Genomic DNA, 22,577 nt, shown 5'->3' with positions numbered 1-22,577 from the left:
ACCTCTATTTCTTATTCTGCTAATCTGGAAATTTTATTTATATAAAATAGTTGGATAAATAATGGATAAAATAGTTCTTAGTAATTTATTTCTTCATTGGTTGTGTGTTAAGGGACAGGTCAATTCTCCAAGAGCCTCCACAGCTGTGAATCATAGCATCTGAAGGAGTTGCAGGGCATCCTTTGCTAACATAGGTGTTGTGGACTGGGAATGAAATAAATTGGAGGCACAGAGAAGAGGAGAGAGGTCAGACAACGCAAACGGCCTCTCAGTCAGGGAGGTCAGAGAACAGCAACTGCCTCTCAGTCTCCTTGTATCCTCCTCTCACAAGAGATCCATTCTGCAGGTCTGGGTTGGATCTCCAGCAGCCACTGTCAGGTGGCTCCCATGTATTCCAACACAGGAACATATATAAATGTATACAAACTATATACAATATGGAAATATACATGTTTGTTGATAATTATAAAGTTCATTTTTAAAATCATTTTTAAAATTTTAAAAATCTTCAAACACATATAGATAAACACATAAGATAAATACAAAATAATGGGGAAGGGAACATTAGTACCTTTCATATAGTAGGTGGTACTTGCAAAGTGTTGAAGGTAAAATGGATTTTAAGAAAATAGTGAGTACACTCTAAACATAGAAGACACCTAGTGTAAGCCAAGGCTTGGAATTAGAAAATGTAATGTTGCATGTGAGGAATAGCAACACCAATTTGTCTATATCAAGAGAGTCCAAGAATGTGAGTCAAATAAAATACTTTGAAAAGGTAAGTTGGTGTCATTTACAAAGGATTTTAAAAGTATTGATATTATATATGTATAATATATGTATGTATAGATATATTATACATATATAATATAAGCATATATATTATATATATAAATATAAAAGTATATTTAATCCTCAAAGAAATAGGGAGCCACTAGAGATTATTGAGCTGTGAAGTGGTATGGTTAGACCTACATTTTAAGAAAACTATTTGTCATGTGTCTAGCTGAACTAGATAGGGAAAGGATTTACCATGGAAAAATTCTTGCAGAGGATGGTTGTGGGAGAATTTATGAATGTAGAAACAATTTACATGAGGTTAAGGAGAGTAAGTAATTCAGGAAAACACCAAGGTTATAAACCTAGGTGAATATGGTGAAGGAGGGTGAGGCCCTTGACAGAAATAGAGAAGTTTGGGATTCTATATAGGGTAAAATAAATCACAGACCCTAGACTTAAGTTTCAGGTTGCTCATGCCAGAAAAGGAGACATTGTTGTATATTGGCCAACAGTCCCCTTCCATGTTCCTGAAGAATCCAGTTCAACCAATGAATTTAAAAGTCAACAGGATAAGGGAGGATTTGCAGTTTGGGGCTATATAACTCAGCTCCTGCCTCTGCACTAGGTCACATCTACTAGACTGCCTTGAGGATCTTGAGTGGTCTGTGATGACCGCGTATTTAAAATCAGCCGGAGTCAGGAATTCAGGTTAAAGGAAAAATCTTCAATCTGTATTCTCAGTAGAGGTGAGGGGGGATTGCGATAGCAATATGGGCAAGAAGGATTGCGATAGTAATATGGGCAGCTGCAACAGGAAGCCAGCTAGCAGAGGGAGATCAGAGATGAAGGGCCATTGCGATAGCAATACGAGCAGCTGTGTCAAGACACCAGCCAGCAGTCTCTCCTTCCGCTTCCCTTTCCATTCCCCTGCCTCCACCCACCAAAATTGTCATTTCCTATACAACACATCAGGACTTGCACAAAGAGTGGGAGGGGGTCATTCTTTCTCCAAACATATATATTAATAGGGTATGGTCCAATTACTATTTAGCCTCATGTGCTTGGGACCTCAGTGCATCAACTCAAGCCTCAACCCATTACACTGGCCCACTTCTTGCAAGAACCAAATAAAGACTTTCTATTTGTATTTGGAGATGCCTCTGAGAAGTCAGTTTGGGTAAAGGGAGGTCTGGTATCCCATCATCAATCAAGTTGGCTTAGCCTCAGATTTGGAGTTTTAAAGCTGACTGGATAAATTTCCTGAGAAACTTGGGATATGATATGGGGGGAAATGGTCCAGCTGATGAGTTTCAAGGCCATCTGAGTGGCATGTAAAATATGGTCTGAGATGAAACTGACTAGCTACACTAATCTAGAGAAATTTGCATTCACTCAGTCATAGAGCTACTTCTTCCGTTCCTCATCTTCCTGTGGCCTATGGAACTTTAATAATATTATTCATGGCCTTTCTATCATCATGAATTTAGTTTAAAACAATTCAGTAGGGAACTTGATTCAAATATATAAATATATAAGATGTTTATGTTGCATGTCAAGTTTCAAGGTTGCACTAGTTGAGCTTTGCAAAAGATCACAAAAAGTTTTGATCCAGAGGGAAAATGTATCTTGGAGCATATTATATTCTGTTTGACTCTAAATGATTGGCTTTGAAGTCAGGAAGACCTAGGTTTCAATCTTGCTTCTGATGCATACTGGCTGTGTGGCCCTATATAAGCTATCTGTTCTTTAGCTACTACTGTGGTCTAGGAAAGTTTGCATTCACTCAGTCATAGAGCCATTTCTTTCATGAGTCCTAACCTTCCCACCCTAGGCATGTACCTGTAATAACAATCTTTATAATGCTTAATCCTACCCATATCTATACTGGCTATTTAATTTATTTTGATGTAGACCTCTAATTTTATTAGTATAAGGAACTCTCGATGTGGAAGTTTCTGTCACTGATGCAAGCTACTAACTATTCTGCAACTTATGGTCTTAAGGAGTTTCCTGGGGCACTAACATGTTAAATAAATTGCTCATAGTCATACATCTAGTTTGTATTAAGGGTAGGATTAGATCCTACCCCCAGGTCTTTATAATTCCAAAGCTGGCCTCTATCTACTACTGCTGCCTTTCTAATTGTTCAATTGTTTCAATGAGTCCCTTTGAAATTTTCTTGACAAAGATACTGTGGAGTATCTGGATGAAAAGGCATCCTGTCTCTTTACCTGACTTCTCCTTATCTCTTTCATAATTTACATAATTTACAACCTTGCAGGTTAAGGCCAAAATTTTCAGTTATGTAAAGCTGTAAAGGGCTGAAACTCTTGAGTTCATGCACTGAGGCCCAGACAATCTAGCACTTAAGGCTAATTATCGATTGGACAATACTCTATAAGCATATACTTGGAAAATGGTCCTTCCCACTCTCCTGTGCTGGCTCTATAATTGGTGTATACAGAGGATTGTAGGAGGGACTAGGGGGTGGAATAAGACTAGCCAGAGTCACTTTGGCGGTAGATGAGAAAGAAGGAGGTTGCGGAGATTCTGCTTCCATCCAATTCACTCCTACCTCTAAAGACCAAGAATAAAGACTAAGGACTTTTGCTTATCCTGACTCTGGCTGATTCTAAGGTATCCAGGGTGCTAATGCAGTCATCACATAAAGCCTTCCAGAACTATTTCTAATTTGCTAGATTTCCTTTGGAAGCTGGCCTGTCAACTATGGCATAATCTCTTTTGTGACTTTAAAAGAATCTCTTTGAATTCTTTCAAACTAGGAAGCATGACTTTTACACACTTTAGAAAGACTAGAAGAAAACTATATACAATTTTCAGAATCTACAAGTAATTGATGTAAATTGATAAGAAGCTAACTATTAGTACAGATAGCTAATTCTTTTTCCTACAATAAATTTACTCCTTATGGTATTACATTTACACATACATGTATGCTTACACACACACACATACATACAGTTTTCTCACTTTTATCCTTTTTGGCTAAAACTTTTTTTTTTAATAACACTTTAGGCAAATACATACATACACACACACACACACACACACACACACACACACACACACATATATATATGTTTATGTGTTGAGGCTCAGAAGGGACCCTAAAAGGTTTGGGGTCGCAGACTGGTGTTGGAGAACTGACTGAAAAGAATTTGCAAGCTTGAACCCATATCCAAGTCAAGGGGCAAAGTTTATTGTATGTAATGCCAATTGAAGCAGGCTACGTTCCAAAAGAATTTAGCAAAAAGGAGATCCATTTATCCAGTTCTTCATGTCACTGATATGCTAATTTATGGCCTAAAGGTAGAACTGAGGAATGGTCTCAGGAATTTGGTTATTACTTACCAGCAGATCTAGGAGTACTCTAAGGCCAGACGACTTTAGAATCAGATTGTCAGAACAATATCACTCTAAGGTCAGAGGATCTCAGGATCACTAATATCTTCTAAGGGAAGAAATAGTATATTCCTACAGCAGTAGACTTTTACAATAATTGACAGACAAATTCCTAGAACAATAGCATTCTAAGGTCAGAGGATCTCAGGATCCTAAGAAATATTATTATATTCCTACACCAGAAGACTTTTACAATAATTGATGAATAGATGGTTAGAACAGAACAGAAGCACTCTTAGGTAAGGGAGGGGAGGAGGAGAAAGGGGGAGAAGAGGGTTAGGAAACCTCCTTACTGCTGTTTTCCTTAGAAGCTATACTCCTTCATTTTCCCCCTCTCAAGCAGTTTGAACCTCAAATTCATTTGGGACAAAGGGATGGAGATTTCATCTTCTGGAGTTGCTTTGTAATGTTCTGGTTTAACTTTTTGGAGATCGCGGGACCAGCCTTTGTTTCAGCAGAATAATCACCACAAGAATAGTCAGGGATAAAGTCCAAAGTCTTTATTATCTCCTTCACAGTCTGTCTCCTTCACCTGAGGTCCAGTTAGCTTTCTGGAGGCCCTCCAGAATGGGTTTTGGTCTCTGGAAGAAATGCAGGAGAGCCATGACAAGGGTCTCTATCTTGAAATCTGTCTCTGGCTGAGTTTGTCCAAATTTATATACTCTATTACAATTACATCATTACAGTGGCAGCTAGCTCTGAGGCAGGAAGGTCACTCTCAAAACACCAAATTTCTTTGAGAAGTAAGCAAGGGTCCCAGAGACTAAATCGAGATCCCTAGGACCTGGCCCCACCTTCCATCAATGTACAATGTAGAGTGTAAAAGGCTTTAGATAAGGATAAAACTGAGGCAAGAGATTAGATTAGCTTTCAGGGTCTTAAAAAACTTGGCCTAATTAGGGCCCAATTCAAGGGGAATTGTGTCAGGGTCTTAAACAGAATCAGAGGGGTTCGGCAATAACTAAACTTAGGTTATAAAATCCAGCCATCCCAGGAAAGTAAACAGCTGTTTCGTTGTAAGGTTCGGGGAATGATAAATGTGCTTCTTCTCCACTATACCCAGAAGGGAGGTAGAAGTTAATTCATGGCCCAAATTATTAACAGACTGATAGGCAAGTGGGCCTTTAGGCAAAGAAACTTCATAGCCCTGGGTGAGGGAAGGGGACTGAAAGTTAAGAGGTTTTAAGGCTGCAGCCAGAGAAACCCCTTGGGTGAGGCTGCAAATCAAGATATCATCTACATACTATCCAAATATGTGGGGGCTGTAAGGGGTTATGTTTCCCTGGATTTGCCCCTCCAAGAGCAAAAAGAAATTGTGTCTCTATGTAATAGTATGCAAAGGAAAGCATCTTTAAGATCTAAAGTAGAAAACCATTTTGTCCCCTGGGATACGTCATGGCTTCTACTGACCATTTGCTCTGACAAAGAAATTTTCTATAAGAGGAAAAAGCAGGGACATGATTATAATAGCATCAAAACAGGTCCTTCAAGCTTCTGCCTGAGAACATATACACGACAGGATAAAACCTCTTTAGATCTGTTTGACAATTAATTATGCAGTAATAATTCCATCTCATAGCCAGACTCAGGAATAATCAGGTGGGAAACAAAGAAACAGAACTGGGAAACTGAGTCCCACCTTAAGCAAAAATAAGATTATCCTACCAACTCTTGCCCAGATAAGATATCCACCTGTGACAGTTCAGGAAAGCATTCCTCTGAGTAACTTAAGGCATTTCTCTAGAGTGGTGGGGTTACTGACAATGATCAGGCAACTAAATTCAAAACTCAAAAGAATATGAGTTACAGTCCCAAGAGATTTTATCTCTAATAGCAAATTCTACTAATTGCAGCTTAAGACTAATATATTATTTTAAAAGTTCACAAGGACTTACACACATAGGAGATTTTGTTTAACATGTTTTATATGTTTAAACTTATCTGGTACAACGGATCAATCATTAAGTTTATAGATTCTTAATAAACACATTCCTTGTTTGGAAACTATACATCCTAAATAGGCTCATTTCTGTAAGACCTTGCTTACCCTGATGGTTAAGAAAACTGGCAAGTTTAAAATTAAGGGGAATTGACAGAGATTCCAGAGAAGGAGCTGAGCTTGTTGTTGCCCACTCCAACTATTCTTAGTGTTTTCATGAGCTGTGCTGTTTGATACCTCTCCCCACTCTGTGAAGAGAGAAGAGGTGTTGCACATCTCATACTAGGAGGTGAATTGATAAAGCTTTCACTTCATCTCTCGTTTTACACACAGTAATTACCAATTTCAGGTGTAACATGATGACAATAACTCCAAATAACTTAGTTAACAATTTTAGAATTTTCCTAATAGCCAGTCTTCCTTTAAATAAGTTTCCCTTTTGTTTTAGGGATAAGACAATTCTTAAAACTGAGATAGAACAGATTTTTAAATTGATTTAACTTTAGTTAATGAGATTCCTTAAGTTCTGACTAAATGTTCTAGACAAACAATTGTCATTTGGCTATTTTTCAACTCATGTAAATAATTTCTTTTCTGACAGGGCCCTCAGAAGTCTGACTCTAGATAACTCAAAAGCAGGCTATTTATTGTCAAAGTTTTTAAAATAATACCAAACTGCTTTTCTGTTTTCCAAAAGTTCCCAAACCCTTAAATCTTCTGGTAACACTATCAATGCAAATAGATTACAATTTACATATCCTTTTAGTGGGCCTTAATTAGAGCTCCTTTAAAATTGCTTTTACTATTATATCTCAAATAACATTTCCAAATTACTTTATACATAGAAATGATTTATCTCAACATTGACACTATATAAAAGGTCACATCTAAAAACCCATAGTTATCAAATATGAAGCAATTATATCCAATAAAGCAATTAACATCCATATAGCATGTTTTATGCTAAGCACTTTTGCAATCATGTGGTCTTCACAAGAACAATTATTCCTCTTTACAAATCAGCAAACTGGGCAGAGAAAAAAAATAACTTGCCATAAATTATATAGCTAATACATTATTGCAATTGAAATAGAGAATGGTAGAATTACCAAATGCAGAGGCTGACTGGCTTTCTCACCTCATACTGCCATGCTGGGTGGTGCCAGGGGCACCCAGATTCTTCCTAGGCAGTTCCTGGACAGAACCTGTTGAAAGATGAGGTGACTGGTGCCAGCATCTCCCTTTGATGTAGTTTCAGTTGCTAGGGGCTCAGGGAATGCTGATCATGGAACCTGATCCCCAAACCATCCCCATTCCCCCAAGCTGGCTTGGGAAGGTGTTTGGACAAGGTTGTATGGGGTCCCCATGGCTGTTGCTGCTTCCCCTATTTCTACAGGTGAGGCAGAATTTGAGTTTCCTTACAATTTCAGCATTATCTTTTCTTAATCTGATCTGAGATGAGAAGGGTTAACAACAGAGGGACTAGGATTATATTGAACTTGTTAGCAATCCTCTGAGATGCATTCAAGTCTCTGGGTAGTGGAGTGGAGAAGGTCCAATAATTCTTTCTGGCATGTTTTCCCAAAGGAGCAGAAGGGGACCCTGCACAAGATAAGAGTCAAGGGAGGGTTAGCAATAAGTTGTTATTTACCTTTTTTTTTTTTCCTTTTTTTCTTTCAGACTGGGGCAAATTCCTGGAATTATCCCAAATATTTCAGGAATTTTTCTTGCAATCTTAAAAAGATTAATTGCCAAACTTCTTAATCATTGCTTTCAAACTTTGAGAATCTGCAAAGATGTTAATTAGCCATCTTTATTTCTGTAGGCCCCAGGCTTTTTCCCTTTTTAAGATGGGAGTCAAGGATTTTAAGAAATCTTCCTGGCATTTTAACTACAACACAGGTTTTTTTTCTTGCTGGTTGCATTTTAAATCTTTCCAGGTAACAAAATCTAGCTCATAGAACAAACATGACACACACATTCTGCAAAGAGACACAGACAACAGGAAAAAATGACGTGAAAAAGGACTGTTCCATCTGTGCCAAAAACCATAAAATTTCTTTGCCAAAAGTCTGTCTTCTCTAGCATTCCAGAGAAAGTGAAAAGTGGCAAGAATTTCCAAATCTGGGCATTCCCAGTCAGGGAAAATTTGCTGAGTGTGGAGCTCACGACGACCCAGATAAACCTTCCCCCAGTTGTCCCAGCTATAGAATTAAGGGAGAAAAAATTAGGGGGCTTATCTTGACAAGAAGAGAATCAAGCCAGAGGAGGCTTGACTCTCCCCATACTGAGCCACCAAATGTTGAGGTTGGGAAAGAACCCTCAAAAGGTTTGTGAGTCACAGACAGGTGTCTTGTGAGATGTCTCAAAAGAATTTGCAGATTTGAACCCATATCCAAGTCAAGATGATATTGTAAAAAGTTTATGGTAATTGTAATGCCAATGGAAATGAACCAAGTTCCAAAAGAATTTAGCAAAAAATTGGAACAAGGAGACACATTTATCCAGTTGTTTGTGTCATTGATATGTTATGGCCTAGAGGTGAAACTGAGAGGTGTTCTCAGGAATTGTTATTACTGACCAGAAGATCTAGTATTATCCCAAGGCCAGAAGACTTTAGAATTACTGATAAGATTGTCAGAACAATTAGCACTCTAAAGTCAGAGGATCTCTGGATCACCCTAAAGTTTAAGGGGGGAACCTCCTTACTGCTATTTCTCCTAGAAGCTTACTCCTTTATATGCATATGTATGTATGTTCTTTTCCTTTTGTTAGGTCCATTCCATCCCTGGTAAAGAAGTCATGGATACTTTTTTTTAAACTGTGATCGAGAAATATAAATTCCCTTCTCAAGACATTGAATCTTTAGTCAGTCAAAAGTCGTATATAAAATGTCAGAGAATCTTGACTCCAATCGGGTGGAATGGCCTTTCCCCTCCTCCCTCCCAATAATGCATAAGGCAAAGTCCTTAGCTGACAGAAAGAAGAGCACCATGAGAAGCTTGAAAAAGTGATTAAAAGCTTTGGAATAGCCATTATGGTTAAGAGGAAGTAGAGTAGGTTAAAAGGAAGTGGATTACAGCAGTGTACAAGGATAATTTTGCAGTTGAAATTCTTTGTTCTTAACAAGAACCAAGACATCAGGAAGGTGATGCCATGGATTTAAGTGAGGCTGTGCAAAGTTACCAACCTTAATTCCTCCCAGAAGTATAAGTTCCAATGGCAAGACATAGATCTGAACTGGAGATGACCAGGGCCTTACAGTCCAAAGTTGTTTTTACACATCAGTCTGTTTGCCTGAGGCAAAGAAAAAAAAAATCTGGGAGGGGAAGGACCTCAGGGTTTCTGGCCAAAACAAAATAATTGCTATTAACATTCACTCAGGTTTCAGGTCCAAACAATGACTAGTCAAAGAGAGCCAACCAGATTTGGGTTTAAGGCATGCTCCATTTGAATCCCAATGGACTTTGGTAACCAATTTGTAATTAAAAGTTCCTTGACAGCTTAGACTATCTAGCTCTTCAGCTAGTATTCTCATACCTTAGCAAATGATTTTAAAAAGTGCTTTTTTTTAAAAATCAGTGACCAAGTGTGATTCTAGGTTCTTCAAATGGCAAATGTAATTGAACTCTTTTCTCTGTAATTGATAAAAAGTTTGGATAACAGAAGTGGTGCAAAAATAAGGATGACTGCCAAGGAATCTGAACTCCTGAGTGTTTCAATTCCCTCAATCTCTCCCATGGGGAGAATTAACAATTATTCTATAGAACTGAAAGCTCTTTTCCCATTTTCAAGATCTCTTCCCCTAGGTTTCTTTTCCTTCATTTCTCTTCTCAATTTTCCCTCATTCCCTTTGAAGGTGTGAGAAAGTGGCAAGTCCTGAGAAACCCTAAGGCTAGGAGCCCTTGAGAGTGGCATACACAGTGCTGGCTGCTTGAGAAGTCCTAAGGTTACCTGGCCTTAGAAATGCCACAAAGCTGGCTAATAACAGTAATTCAACATTGATTCATTCTGGTGGGGAAACTATAGAACTCAATGAGGGGAACTACCCCACCCCAAACACTCTGCAATAGAACCTCTCAACTATAACATTTGCATATCAACTTAATCTTTGTTTCTCTTTCCCACAGTTAACTTTTTGAGTCACTGGATTTCCTGGCTAGATTCTCTTGCAACTTTAGGGGGCTTCAATTAGCCGTACAATTGTGCTAAACTTCTTTGGAACTTTAGCCAGCTGTCAAGTAGCTTAATAAATCTTTGTCCCTTAACTTGGGAGACAAACTGTGTGTGTGAATTCTTTTGCCAAACTTACCACATCCTAATCCTGTTGGGGTATCTTTCTCCTTCAACACCTTCTTCTTTTCCCTCCACGACCTTTTTCATTCCTTCTCTTGTGTTCATTATTCCTCTATTCCTTTTCCCCTCTTCTATTTTTCTGCTTTTCATCTCTTTCATTGCTCACCCTGCCCAAAATCCCACCCCTCTTCAGCTATTCTCAACCCCATCCTCCAGGACAGAGAAACAGGGGCTTTTCAAATGAAAATCTTTATTTTATTCTGGAAAATAATTAGGCAGCTTCAATTTTCTTCCATGAAGTCGAGGTCAGGCAGGGAAGAAAAAAAATAAATGACCAAGTTTCTCATCCAACCACCATTATCATCCTCCTTTCCCAAGATATAAATGGAGGTGAGGTAGGGCACACCCTACCCTTTCCTTGTTGGAAATACAATTACACAAGTAGGAAAGAGGGGCTAGCTGTTAAGGTATTAACCATGCTTGCTTTGAATTCCACCACTGGGGATAGAAAACAAAAAAGTCAGAGAGCAGAAGCAATCCACTGCATCAACAAAGAAGTTGAACCCAGGTGAAAATGGGAAGGGTTATGGAGGACAAGATTCTTTCACTTTTTCATCATCCATCCGAAGCAATATCTTCCTAAAAAACTAGGAAAAATTGAGTTCAGAAAGTGGGACTGGAGACTGCCACCTTGAAAAAGAATTTCCTCAACATTAACTGAGGACTCTCTCAACTTTAAACTTACCCAAAATCTACCCCTAGTCCTGAGAATGAAGAATTGGGGTGACATTACTTTTCCTCATTCAACTTTTCTTTTGAGAATTGGGAATTACTAAGCTTGAGAAGGGGAAAAATGAAATGAGAAATATTAAAAAAAATAATAAAGAAAAACAAAAAGTATATATAAAAGATTATATGGTAAGAAGATGAGACAGGATAAAGGTTAAAGGGGATTAAAAAGTACAAAACCTAAAATTTTGTAATGAGTCCCCCAAGTCTGCTTTAATGTATTCTTGTTTTGGTCACAAACACATATATGTCCCAATCTAAGCTCTCAGAAAAACGTGTGGATCAAATGGGAAAAACATCATAACATCAGAAATTTAGAGCTGGAAAGACTGTTAAAGGTCAACTAGTCCAATCTCTTCACTAAATAGATGAGGAAACTAAGACAAAGGGAGGGGAAATGCTAAAGAACAATAATAGAAAGGAAAAGTCAAGTCAGCACATAATAAACAAGTTCCAATGAGAAAAAAATCTCTGAAAATTATAACTTTCTTGAGATTTTCATGAAAAAAAAACAAAAAACCTTTTTTAGGGTAGAGGGCTAAATTTTTCTCTGTATTATAAAACTCCTGCCCAAAGTCCCATTATTCCCCAGGAAAGTTTTCCCACTGCTAACAGGATATAAATCAGGTATCCCACATTCCTGGAACAGGTAGAGAAAATGCACTTGAATGCCACTTGGGAAAAGGGGGTGGGGGGGAGAATAGCACAACTGATAAGCAAACACACAAAAAAAAAACCCAATGCAGCCTATACGCAAGACTCTCCAATTCTTCCTGTAGAGGACCGGAGAGTATGTGCCACTGCTAACTCCAGCTAGGATCATAACCAGTCCAGTCTTGTGGAGGAGCCAAGTATACTCGGCGGCCCCGGAACAAAAAACTGACAATGCCCCGATAGCCAGCTCGGGGAACACCTGACTTAAGATCATCCATAACACCTAGGGCCTTAGCAAAGGCTCTGAAGCTGTCCCGTCCCCTGTACTGTACTCGAACCTCACCTAATTCCTGTCTCTGGTTGCCTTTCAGCTCTTCCACTTGCACTTGGGGGGCAGCATATACTTGGGCAGAAAAGTCCCGATCATAGGCCTCTTGTTTCAGATAAGACAGGTCCAATTGAGTGAAGGGCACAAAACCTTGGTTCAACTTGATGAACTTGAGGTGCTGGTCAAAGAACTGTCCTTGACTCACCCCCTTGCGACCAAAGGTCATTGTCCGAGAGATCTCTGGTCTCAAGCAAGCTCGATCCCGACGCTGCTCTGGCTGCCGCATCCAGTCATCCCAAAAGGCCTTTGGCCACTTAGGCTCTAGCTCATCCCATAGCTCAGCTAGCAGTAACCACCCCAGGCCTGGAAAAAAGTCTGTTCGATAAAGAAGATCAGGCCTTGTGGCATCCACCATCTGCTCCTTGCCATTGTCATTCCAAGCTGAGACACACCAAAGTGATGGATCTGTCCGCAGGAGTGGATATGTTGCTTGAAAGTATTCAAAGAAGTCTGGAGCCACTTCCAGATCATCCTCTACTACCACAGCTGCCTGATATTTAAAGGTACGGAAGATTTGGCTCAAAGCCCAGCGGTAATGACGAGCAATCTTGTAATAGCCCTGGAATTTTCGGTGCTCAGTTGGAACAGGTATACTACTAAGATCGGGTTGTTTAATGTGCATAATGGCATTGCCATATGAAGCAATGGCCTGGGCTGTTGCCTTGTGCCCACAGTCCTGGCTCACAATAATGGGAAAACGCTCAGCTGAGGGCCTATAGTGGAGAAGTTTATCTAGACAACGATGAACTGTGCTGCGATCACAGGCGATGACTAAAATGGGAAGGACAGATGTTGTAGGGGCTAGGGTTGGGTGGGAGATAGCAGGAGGGCCTGAAGTAACTACTTGTTGTCTCCGGTTCCAAAGTACACTGTGCTTCTGAATCTGCTGTAGCAGCCCCTGCTGTCGTTCTAGTTCTATCTCAGCCTCCTGAGCCAGACGGATCACTCGTCGGGTAAGGTCAGCAGGATCATCAGCAAAGGGGTCCTCAGATGATGGGCCACCAGGTAAGGGTCGGGCCCAGAAGAAGAAGAAAAGCAAGGCGTTCCAGGCCACAAAAAGAATTGCACCCCAAAGCACCAGTCCTGCAGACTGCTTCTTCAGCATCCTGACCCCTCACAAGAGGGGTTAAAAGAAAATGCTATAGAAGGGATGGAGTGGGGGGGAAAAGGGAGAAGGGAGAGTTGATGTAAGAGAAGAGGGGTGAAGCAGGGAAGGAAGCACCTTTTATCCCCTTTGCTCAGTCCCCTGTCCTGGTGTCTAAGATGCTTTTGGTAGTTCGGAGGATCAGACAGCAGCCATGGACCTGGAGAGAGGAAAAAGTATAGTGAACATCAAAAAAGAATATTAATTCAAAATCATATATAATTCAAGGATGGCAATTAAAGCAGCACAAGAATAGGAGCAAGGAAATGAATGATATTAAGATGTCTCCTTCCCTAGAGAATTCACAGAAAGAGTCTCTCTCCTACTTCTCCCAAATCTGACCATCCTATAGAAAGAATAAAAGATTATATGTGAAGCAAGAATTTTTAAAAGAGCAGTCAAATGATAAGAAGTAGTACTAAGAAGAGAGACAGAAGCAAACAAGCAAGCAAGCAAAAGAAGCAAAAACAGTTTGTGCCCTCAAGGAGCCTTTATTTTAATAGATGAGATAGAATACACATACCTACACATTAGGAAAATAATCAATTTGGCAGCTGTTTGAAAGATGGATCAATTTGGGAACACACTTGAAGCATGAGGTCCCTAGTATTAGACACCATTCGATCTTTATTGACAAATGAACACACAATCTCCAGTCTCTTTAAGAACCCCCAAACAACTCCTTTTTCTTTCTCCTCATTTATTCAAATAAGAATGCTCAAAAATTAGTGGATAGATTATTTCAAAATTAAAGGGATATGGTCCACAACTTTGGACAGTATAATATACCAATGTGGTCAGCATTTCTTACCGATTCATTAATCTGCAGCAAATTAATTATCTTGGATTCCTTTTATAACCAAATTATCTTTTCTCATCATGAGTTTATTTCTTATATGAGATCCCTTCTCATCCACATTTAATTTTATTCCCTGCTTTCCTCTCCATCACTGTCCCCACAGTCCACAAGATCTCCACTAGTATAGCTTTTTGTTACAGTTCCTCTTTCAAATAACTGAAAGATCATGTAATCAGAAGACCTGAATTCAAATCTTACATCTGCCACTTACTAACTAATAGGATCTTGGATGATTTCTCTAACTTGTCAAAGTTTCAGCTTTCTCATCTAAAAGAAGTTATATATTATCTGTTCTACTTCAAAAAATAATCACAGAATATTATGTAGAACTTTCTCATTTATAGGATAATATAGAGTTCAAATTGGATCTAGTATGCAAAAGTACTTTGCAGGAAACTACAAAGCAGTTAATGGATAATGTAAAACACTATTATTGAGCTCTGCCTCCCTATTTAACCTATTTAGTCATTCTTTAATTCCTTTGCTAAGTACCTGGATTCTGAATTCGATCTTTTCTGAACTTTAATACCTTCCAAAAAGGTCTTTTAAGTGACCACATCAAAGACTTCCCTGAGCAAATCATTTCCCCTATAAAATGCCTATCATTCATAATCCCAAATCTCAAATTTTATTTTCCCAGAAACTTTAACATCTCCTCTCATTACAATTCATAAAAGTTTCCAGAAGGGGGAGCTAGCTGCAGCAAATTACTCAGTTTTTAAGACTTCTGCTCTCTACTTTGCAGACTTCTCCATACAAAAGATAAATACTCCTCTCTTTTCCTCCTTCTACTCTCCCACCCCACATTCGTCCACTGCTCTTATTCTTACTTTATAGGTCCACTGATTTCATAATATTCTCCTGCAGTTTCACTCCAACCTCTCCTCCAAGGATAGGGTATTATGTTTTTTTTTTGTTTTTTTTTTTTTTTGTCTGGGAGTTATCTTCTAGCTGCTGACAGAGCAGTGAGCAGATTCCAAATACTTGAGGAACTATACTTCCAATACAAGCTACTTGATAAATGTGAGAAAGAAGTCTATTTGTAGCTATTTCCCCATCCTGGAATTCTTTAACTGAATTAACCTAACCTTCAGATGAGATTAGACTGGAAGGGAAGGAAGGCGTGGTCAAAAACACATTGGTTAACTCTAAACCATCAGTGCTAACAGAAGCAAATTTCTTCAGTTTTCTCCAGTCAGCACACAGGCCCTAATTCAAAACCACATATGCCTTGCCTGACTCTTTCAGCATGCTTCCTCTTTTCCAAATCGGAACTTCAGATACATATCAGTAATGATAATATTGTATGTATTATAAAATGTAATGATAATAAAAGATGAATTGACTTATCAGTGCCACTGGTCTCCCCAGTATCTCAGGTCTGCCCTACTGTCTAAACTTTGAATTCTTATCCCCAACTAGTGGAAAAACTTGAGGCATGATGAAGTTCCTTTCAGAATCTTTGTTAACTACTTTCTATCCAGTTATTATTCAGTTGTTTCAGTCAAGTCATTATGTTATACCATTTAGAATTTTCTTGGCAAAGATACTGAGGAAACCAAAGTAAACAGTTAAGTGACTTTCCCAGGATCACAAAGCTACTAAATACCTAAGGCTGGATTTGAATGAAGAAAGATGAGTCTGACTCCAAGCCCAGCATTCTATCTGCTGTGCCACCTAGCAGTCTTTCTATCCTATAGCAAACTTATTAAATGCTTACCCTTATTGTGTCAAAATTCTTTGTTGTGAAGTGAATGTAATAAACATTCTAGAAAACAGGGAATCTGTATTATAATCTCATTTCTGATACCAACTAGTTATATGATCCTGGAGCAAACCCCTTAACCTTTTCAGGATTTGGTTTCTTTGTTGGTTGGGGGAGGACTCTGGAAAAATTCTTTTTCATTTCTATTATTCCATACTATTATTGTCTCTCCCAATCTTCTAAGAAGAAACAGCTCCAAAGAATAGCTTATATACATAGATACAAGATATAAACAAAAGTTCTGTGATAAAATAATTTCAAATGGTGGCAGATAACTCAGAAATCTCATTTGAACACATTAGAAATGGGCATAGCCTTTAAAATAAAGCATTTAGATATAAATGGGAAGCAACAATAAGGATTTCAAGACATTAATAAAAATGAATTAAGAATAAGAAAGGTTCTAAGAAAAGTCTAAGAGAAAATCTAACCTGGAGTCAGATAAAATAGAGAATGAGGTGGGAAAGAAAAGTCTATTCTATTAGGAGGCAAATAGACAAGATAATGAAAGCCTTTCTTAGACAAAAGTTTATAAAACTAAAGTCTTACTCATATCCAAGCTGCCCTCCACTCTCTTCCCTTTTCACAACACACAAAAGAAACATTCAAACAAAATTATAAGATCTATAATGAGTGAGCACTTATTACATACCACACATAAAGACAAATATGAAGCAGTCACTGACCTAACGAGACTTACATTCTTATATTCCATAGCAGAGAAGGCATACACAAAAATAAATATGAGTTATGTTTTTAGAAAAAAGCATTAACAATTAGGGATAGAGTTCTTGGAGATTACATCGTCTAACCCCCTCATTTTACTAATGGAGAAATTGAAATAGGAAGGTTAGAGGATTTGCTCAGTCAACACAAATGTGTTTATGAGGCATTTTTAGGTTTGCAAAGCACTTTCCTTACAACCATTTTTTCTTATAGGTATAAGTCTTGTAGATATAGAAACTGAGGCTCTTTAAAGTCTCTGCTTAAAAAAAAAACTAAGTGCTAAGCTAGAAAAAGGATACAAGCCTAAATTTCTTGACCAAGTGCAAGACTCCACCACAACATATATATACTCCCAGTAATCAATAAAAGTAAATTTCGAATTTGCTTTCTAATTCCAAATTCAGAGGAAATTTTTTTTCCCTCAATATACCATAAAAGTAAAAAAGGGAGAACTATTTATGAAATAGCACCAATATGCAGAATAGCATGCTTTTACTTTGGACTCTAGAGTTAGTCTTCAGTATATTTTCTCCCGAAACCTAATTATCCTGTCTCAGAGTCTCTTTACATCTGCACTAAATTCTACAAATGATGCCAAGCATATTATTTCTATAGTCACAAGCATTTAATTCCTCTTCCTTCTCTCACCAATCCTAAATCCCTTCCAGTAACCTGGTGTCCCACAAGTAGCAATTTCCTTTCCCATCCTTCCTTAGGCTATAGATATCTTTATCCAAACAAAATATATAGGATCACAGCTTTACAGCTGAATTATCCTCTAAAATTAAGGCCTATGGGGCAACTAGATGGCACAGTGGACAGAGTGCCAGTCCTGAAGTCAGGAGGACTCGAGTTCAAATTAACATGTCCTAGCTGTGTGACCCTGGGCAAGTCACTTAACCTCAATTACCTCAGCAAAAAACCAAAAAACAAAAAAATAAATAAAAGTAAGGCCTCTAGTTTTTCTCTCCCACAATTATTTATGCAAAGGCCCCAGATCTTCCCCTTCACTTTTCATAATTATTATTCCTTTCAAAACTAAGATAAGGACACAGTTAAAATATGATTCTGGGGAAAAGTCAAACAAATATTCACTCCTAATATTAAATCCTGGCTTTAAAGGCCAATATGCACAGTCCTATCCTCCAGATCCAACCCTCCATTTCCATAGACACATATCTCACCCTTCTCACTTCTCCTATTCCTCCCTTCCCCTTCCAGCTCCCCATGGGTATACTCTTTCTGTACACACACACACTCTTGTCCAAAACAAATTTCCACTCAAGTTTCACAATAACTTCCTCCTGGCTCCAAAAAAGATCCTTTCCACATCTGGCCACATGAATTCCTAATAGAGTGCTGTGTTCCTATTTTCCTGAACTTTCCTTTAGGAAAAAATAAGTAAATAAAATTCACCTCTCAAAAAAAGAAACTTAAAATCTACTCAAAACCTTAACCACTCACTACATAACTCCTGCTAACCCACAAACTGCCTGACCACCCAGCCACAACACAAATTTTTAGACACACCCACCCATAGCCACACAAACATTACTTTCTGCGCCTCTCCCCCAGAGGGTTAATAAGAGGTAAGAGGCCTAAAACTCTCTGAACACCCTCCCTCCCTCTCCCCCACCCCACCCCACCCCCGCGGCAGTGGCGTTTTTTTATTTGGCTGGATTTTTTTTTTTTTTTGGGGGGGGGAGTGTGGAACAGGTTGGAGTGTGGGGTAGGAGTCTGGGACCAGACACTGCCCTTCCTCCTCTTGATGGCACCCCTTCCACAGCCTTCTCTTGCTCTCAGGTAGCCGGTTCCACTATCTCAAGCACTCTTTGGTCCCAGAGATTTTTTGACTAAATTCCTGGATCAGCTCAGAAGCCTATTCCGCCTTCACCGGTTTCCCTGAACTTCCTGCCACCGCAAACTTTCCCCAGTTACCGAAAAGTCGCGCCCGTAGCCGCCTGCCGTAGAACGGGGGCCGCTAGCCCCCACGACCCTGACACCAGTACCAATAGAGTCCCAAAGGATGGCCAGCAGCCAGCGCCTTCCGCTCGACACCCCTTCCTGAGGCTCGAGCTGGGCCCGCCCCGGTAAAGCAACGTGGCCCTTCCCCCAGTGGAAGGGAGGAGAGGGCGGGAAGTGAGGGAGTTCCGCCCCGGAGGTCGGAGTCGCCTCCCAGAAACCGGTACCTACCCTGCGGTCGGCAGTCAGTGCAAACTGAGGGCTCAGGCCAAGAGGCTGAATCCTGCTTCAGAACTTTCTCCACTCTCTCCTTCGCAAACTCATCAGTGATTTCCACTTTTTAGCTAAATCATGCAATTCTAATGCCTTTTTATCTAGAGCCAACCATAGAAGTCCCCAACCCCTCTCATCTGCCCTCCCTCCATTTTGCTCCGGCGGATTACTCGTCTTCTCGTAGCTTCCCCTTCCAGCCTTCTAAGTATACATCGTATTACAGATTGAGAGTTGGGTAGGGATCACGGGACAATAGAGGCGACAAAGTCAATCGGTAAGTATTAAGTGGCTAATGTGTGCCAAACAGTGGAGCTACAATGTCCACTGCATTGAGTTTGAATTAGATCTGTAGTATTCACCCAGTTTTTCTCCAATTAATTTCCATTCGTCTAAATCTAATTCCTTTTCTGTAGAGAACCAAGGACATATGTAATCGCTGCCCTCAAGCTTACATTATAAGTGGGAAATAATAAGTAAGCCGAAGTGTTTATGCTTTGTAGGGGACGAGAAAAAGAAGGAAGCTTTGAAGAAAGTCACGAATTCTGAGAGGGAGAGAAGAGTGGCTTCCCAGCAAGGGAAACAGCCTGTCCTGGCAACATAGGGCTGAGAGATACAAACTTGTATGCAGAAAACAGCAAATAGGAAAGTTTAGATAGAATGTAGAGTGCTTATAAGGGGAATAAATCTTTTCGCAGCCAGGAAAGATAGATTGAAAGTAGGCTAAAGAACTTGTGTTTTATTCTTGAAGGAACAGAGAAGGAGCCATTGACATTTTGGTTTTGTTTTGTTTTAAACAAGGAATTACCATGATCAGAATCTTTAAGATTATCAATTTGGTAGTTATATAGAGGATTGATTGGAAGGAAAAAAGACTTGAAGCAAGAAGCCCAATTAGGAAGTTCAGGAATTACATTTCAAAAAAATAATAATTCAGACTAAATAGGGCGTCCCAGTTAGTACAGAAAAAAGAAAAGAAAAGCAATGGAGGTAGAATTGACTTGACAACTGTTGAATACTTGGAGGAAATGAGAATGAGTCCAAGCTTTCAAAACTGAGCAAATGGAACAATGGTGTTCTTTTTTCTTCAAAAGAATTAGAAGTGTTAGAAAGACAAGTGGGTTGGGGGAAAACAATGAATATTTTTTGAAATATGTTGAATTTGTGATGCCTTATGGACATAAATAGCCCATAAACAATTGATAATATAACACTAGGGCTCAAGATACATATTAGGGCTAGAAGTTAGTTGTGTAGAGATGATAATTAAACCCACAGAGGTTGATTAAGTCAATAAGTTAAAGTATAGAGTGAAGAGGACCCAGAAGAGATTTGGTCTACACCCAATTAGGCATAGGATATGGATGATGACCCAAAAGAGATGATCCTGAAAAGGAGCAAGAAAAAAATTAGAATAGGGAACAAGAGAGCAATGTCATCTAACTCATTGAGGAAAGAATATCCAGGAGGAAAAGGTGGTCAACAGTGATAAAACAAATCATACAGAGACAATCAAGAAAGAAAGAAAAAAACTAGGAAAAGGTCATGGACACAAAGAAGTTACTTGGTAACCTTTGAGAAAGCAGTTTCAGTTGGGTGATAAGAAGCCAGACTACTGGGAATGAAAAAACGAGCAAGAACAGAAAAAGTAGAGGTAACGCATACAGACAAGGTTTTCTAGGAATTTGGTTGTAAAAGGGAGAGGAGTAATATAAGATAGTTTGAGGGGATGGCAGACTTAAATCAACTTTTGTTTTGCTTTTTAAGTATGGGCAAGATATGAGCATATTTATAGGCAGCAGGGAAGGAGTCGGTAAAAGAGAAGAGTGAAAATTGAATAGATAAATAACAATGAGGCAACTGCTCCAGGAAATCAGAAAGAACTGGATCAAAGATCAAGTAGAGGGCAGAGAAACTGGAGACTGGGGTAAAGGAGGAATGAATGGGAAATGATTAGTTTTGAGATGCAGTTTCAGTAAAGAGATGGCTCAAAGAAACTACTTTATTTTGTCAGTAAAGTATGAGTGAAGGTCCTTTGCTGAGAGAAAGGAAGAAGCAATTTTGTGTGAAGCTTGAAGAGAGAAGAGATCTGGAACACCCACCATGAAGAACAAAAGAATCAAAGAAAAGTAAAAAGATTGTTGGCAATGAAGTTCAGGTTTTGATTAAATAGTAGATAGCAGGTTGTATGATTTGTTGTAGCAATATACAAATAAGATCTGAGTGTAGATGATAGGATTAATTAAACATTAAGATTTAGCAAGCTCCAATGTCCTCATTTTACAAATGAGAAAAATGAGGCCCACCCAAAGAGTTTAAATGATTTGCCGGGGTTAACAAGTATGTCTCAGAGTTAAATTTTGAACCCAGATCTTTTGCCTCAAAATCTAGTTATCTTTCCATTGCACCATGCTTACTATGTACAAAGGAGGGTTCAACTTCTTATTTAGGTAAATACTTACCACGTACTTTTTGTAATTCAATTAACTTCGCAGAGCCTCAGTTTTCTCATCTGTAAAATGAGAGAGTTGAACTAAATCTCTAAATCCAGTTCTAATTTTAATCTGGGAGAAAGACTGAATAAAAAAGGGAAGGGGACAAGAACATAAGGAAAAGAGATGATTAGGGAAAGGAAATGACAACAGAAATTTGAGAGCATTGAAAGAAAAGAGGAAATATCTGCAGCCAAAATTGAGAGAACTCCTTGTTTCCCATCTGTGAATCTAGGTGTAAGTATAAGCACAAAATGGGTGCTTAGTTAGGATCTAAGTCCTGAGAAAAGAGTAAACAGATATGCTTAAATCCTGGAAGGGAATGATAGCTGGGTAAGAGAATGGTCATTGAACTAAGGAGTTGGAAAACCTGTATTCATAAAATCTTTCCAGTATTACCACCTTGCCTAAATGGTTACTATTAGTTTACTCAGACCTTCTTCCCTAATCCATGCCTTTCTTTCTCTAATTCAGAACAAGTACTTTGATTAAAGAATGGCAGTCGAGTGTCTCTTGTATGTAGTGTCTGATCTGTTCCTGTTAAAAAAAATTTATTGTACCTGCTCAAAGAATTGTAAAATCTTAGCATTAAAAATTACCTCTTTTCCAACTGCAGATGAAACCAGGGCATGTCTAAGCAGGCCTCATTATTAACAAAGTTAGTCGGCTTGTGGGTCCTCCTTTTTCCTTTCCCCACCAAAGTTGCCAGTATGCTAAAACAAACTGAGAAATTGCAGTTTTACATGAACTAAAAAGGAGTAGAATTGCTCTTTGCTTTCTGACTGCCTTCATGCTCCAAGTAGGGGAGAGACCTCTGATCTTTTAAGATTTCAAAAGGTTTGGAGGAGAAAATATCAGTAGTCCTTTACCAGAATTTGTCACTGAACTCTAGGAAGATCAACCCTGTGCAGCAGTGGATCCACCACAACTGAAAAAACCATTCTTCAGCAAGAAGGTAACTTGCAGTGACTATGCTTCTCTATTACATTCGAAAGTGAGCCTAATGGGGCAAATGCTTTGTAACAACTACTTTAAGTTTGAGCCTACTCCAAGGACTGAAGTAGAAAAGAGGAAGAGTATGTCCCAGGTT

At 38.9% G+C, this 22,577-nt stretch overlaps 1 protein-coding gene and 1 long non-coding RNA gene across 11 annotated transcripts in view; one reads left to right on the top strand and one right to left on the bottom strand.

Annotated features, from left to right (window-relative positions):
- Positions 1–3,978: 3,978 nt before the first annotated feature.
- The window catches only part of MGAT1 (alpha-1,3-mannosyl-glycoprotein 2-beta-N-acetylglucosaminyltransferase), a 29,414-nt gene continuing 10,815 nt past the window's right edge, over positions 3,979–22,577 (bottom strand). For 2 of the 7 annotated variants that reach the window (XM_051996080.1, XM_051996078.1), the window contains exon 3: positions 10,672–13,573. In XM_051996080.1, coding sequence (XP_051852040.1) covers positions 12,031–13,374 — 1,344 coding nt within the window. In that variant the 5' untranslated portion in view covers positions 13,375–13,573 and the 3' untranslated portion in view covers positions 10,672–12,030. Of the gene's footprint in view, positions 4,785–7,251; positions 7,348–9,038; positions 9,440–10,671; positions 13,574–18,701; positions 18,930–18,956; positions 19,246–22,577 lie in introns of those variants that run through there. The other 5 variants (XM_051996082.1, XM_051996083.1, XM_051996085.1 and 2 more) reach the window with 5 other exon arrangements.
- LOC127561020 (uncharacterized) overlaps positions 19,176–22,577 on the top strand; it is a 36,918-nt gene continuing 33,516 nt past the window's right edge. For all 4 annotated transcript variants that reach the window (XR_007953448.1, XR_007953447.1, XR_007953446.1 and 1 more), the window contains exon 1: positions 19,176–19,272. This is a non-coding gene — a long non-coding RNA (uncharacterized LOC127561020). The remainder of the gene's footprint in view (positions 19,273–22,577) is intronic.

Source organism: Antechinus flavipes, chromosome 4 (assembly GCF_016432865.1).
Source record: "Antechinus flavipes isolate AdamAnt ecotype Samford, QLD, Australia chromosome 4, AdamAnt_v2, whole genome shotgun sequence".
NCBI classification, from domain to species: Eukaryota; Metazoa; Chordata; class Mammalia; order Dasyuromorphia; family Dasyuridae; genus Antechinus; species Antechinus flavipes.
Note: the sequence above shows the minus strand (reverse complement) of the source record. Positions and strands in the feature narration are given on the sequence as shown.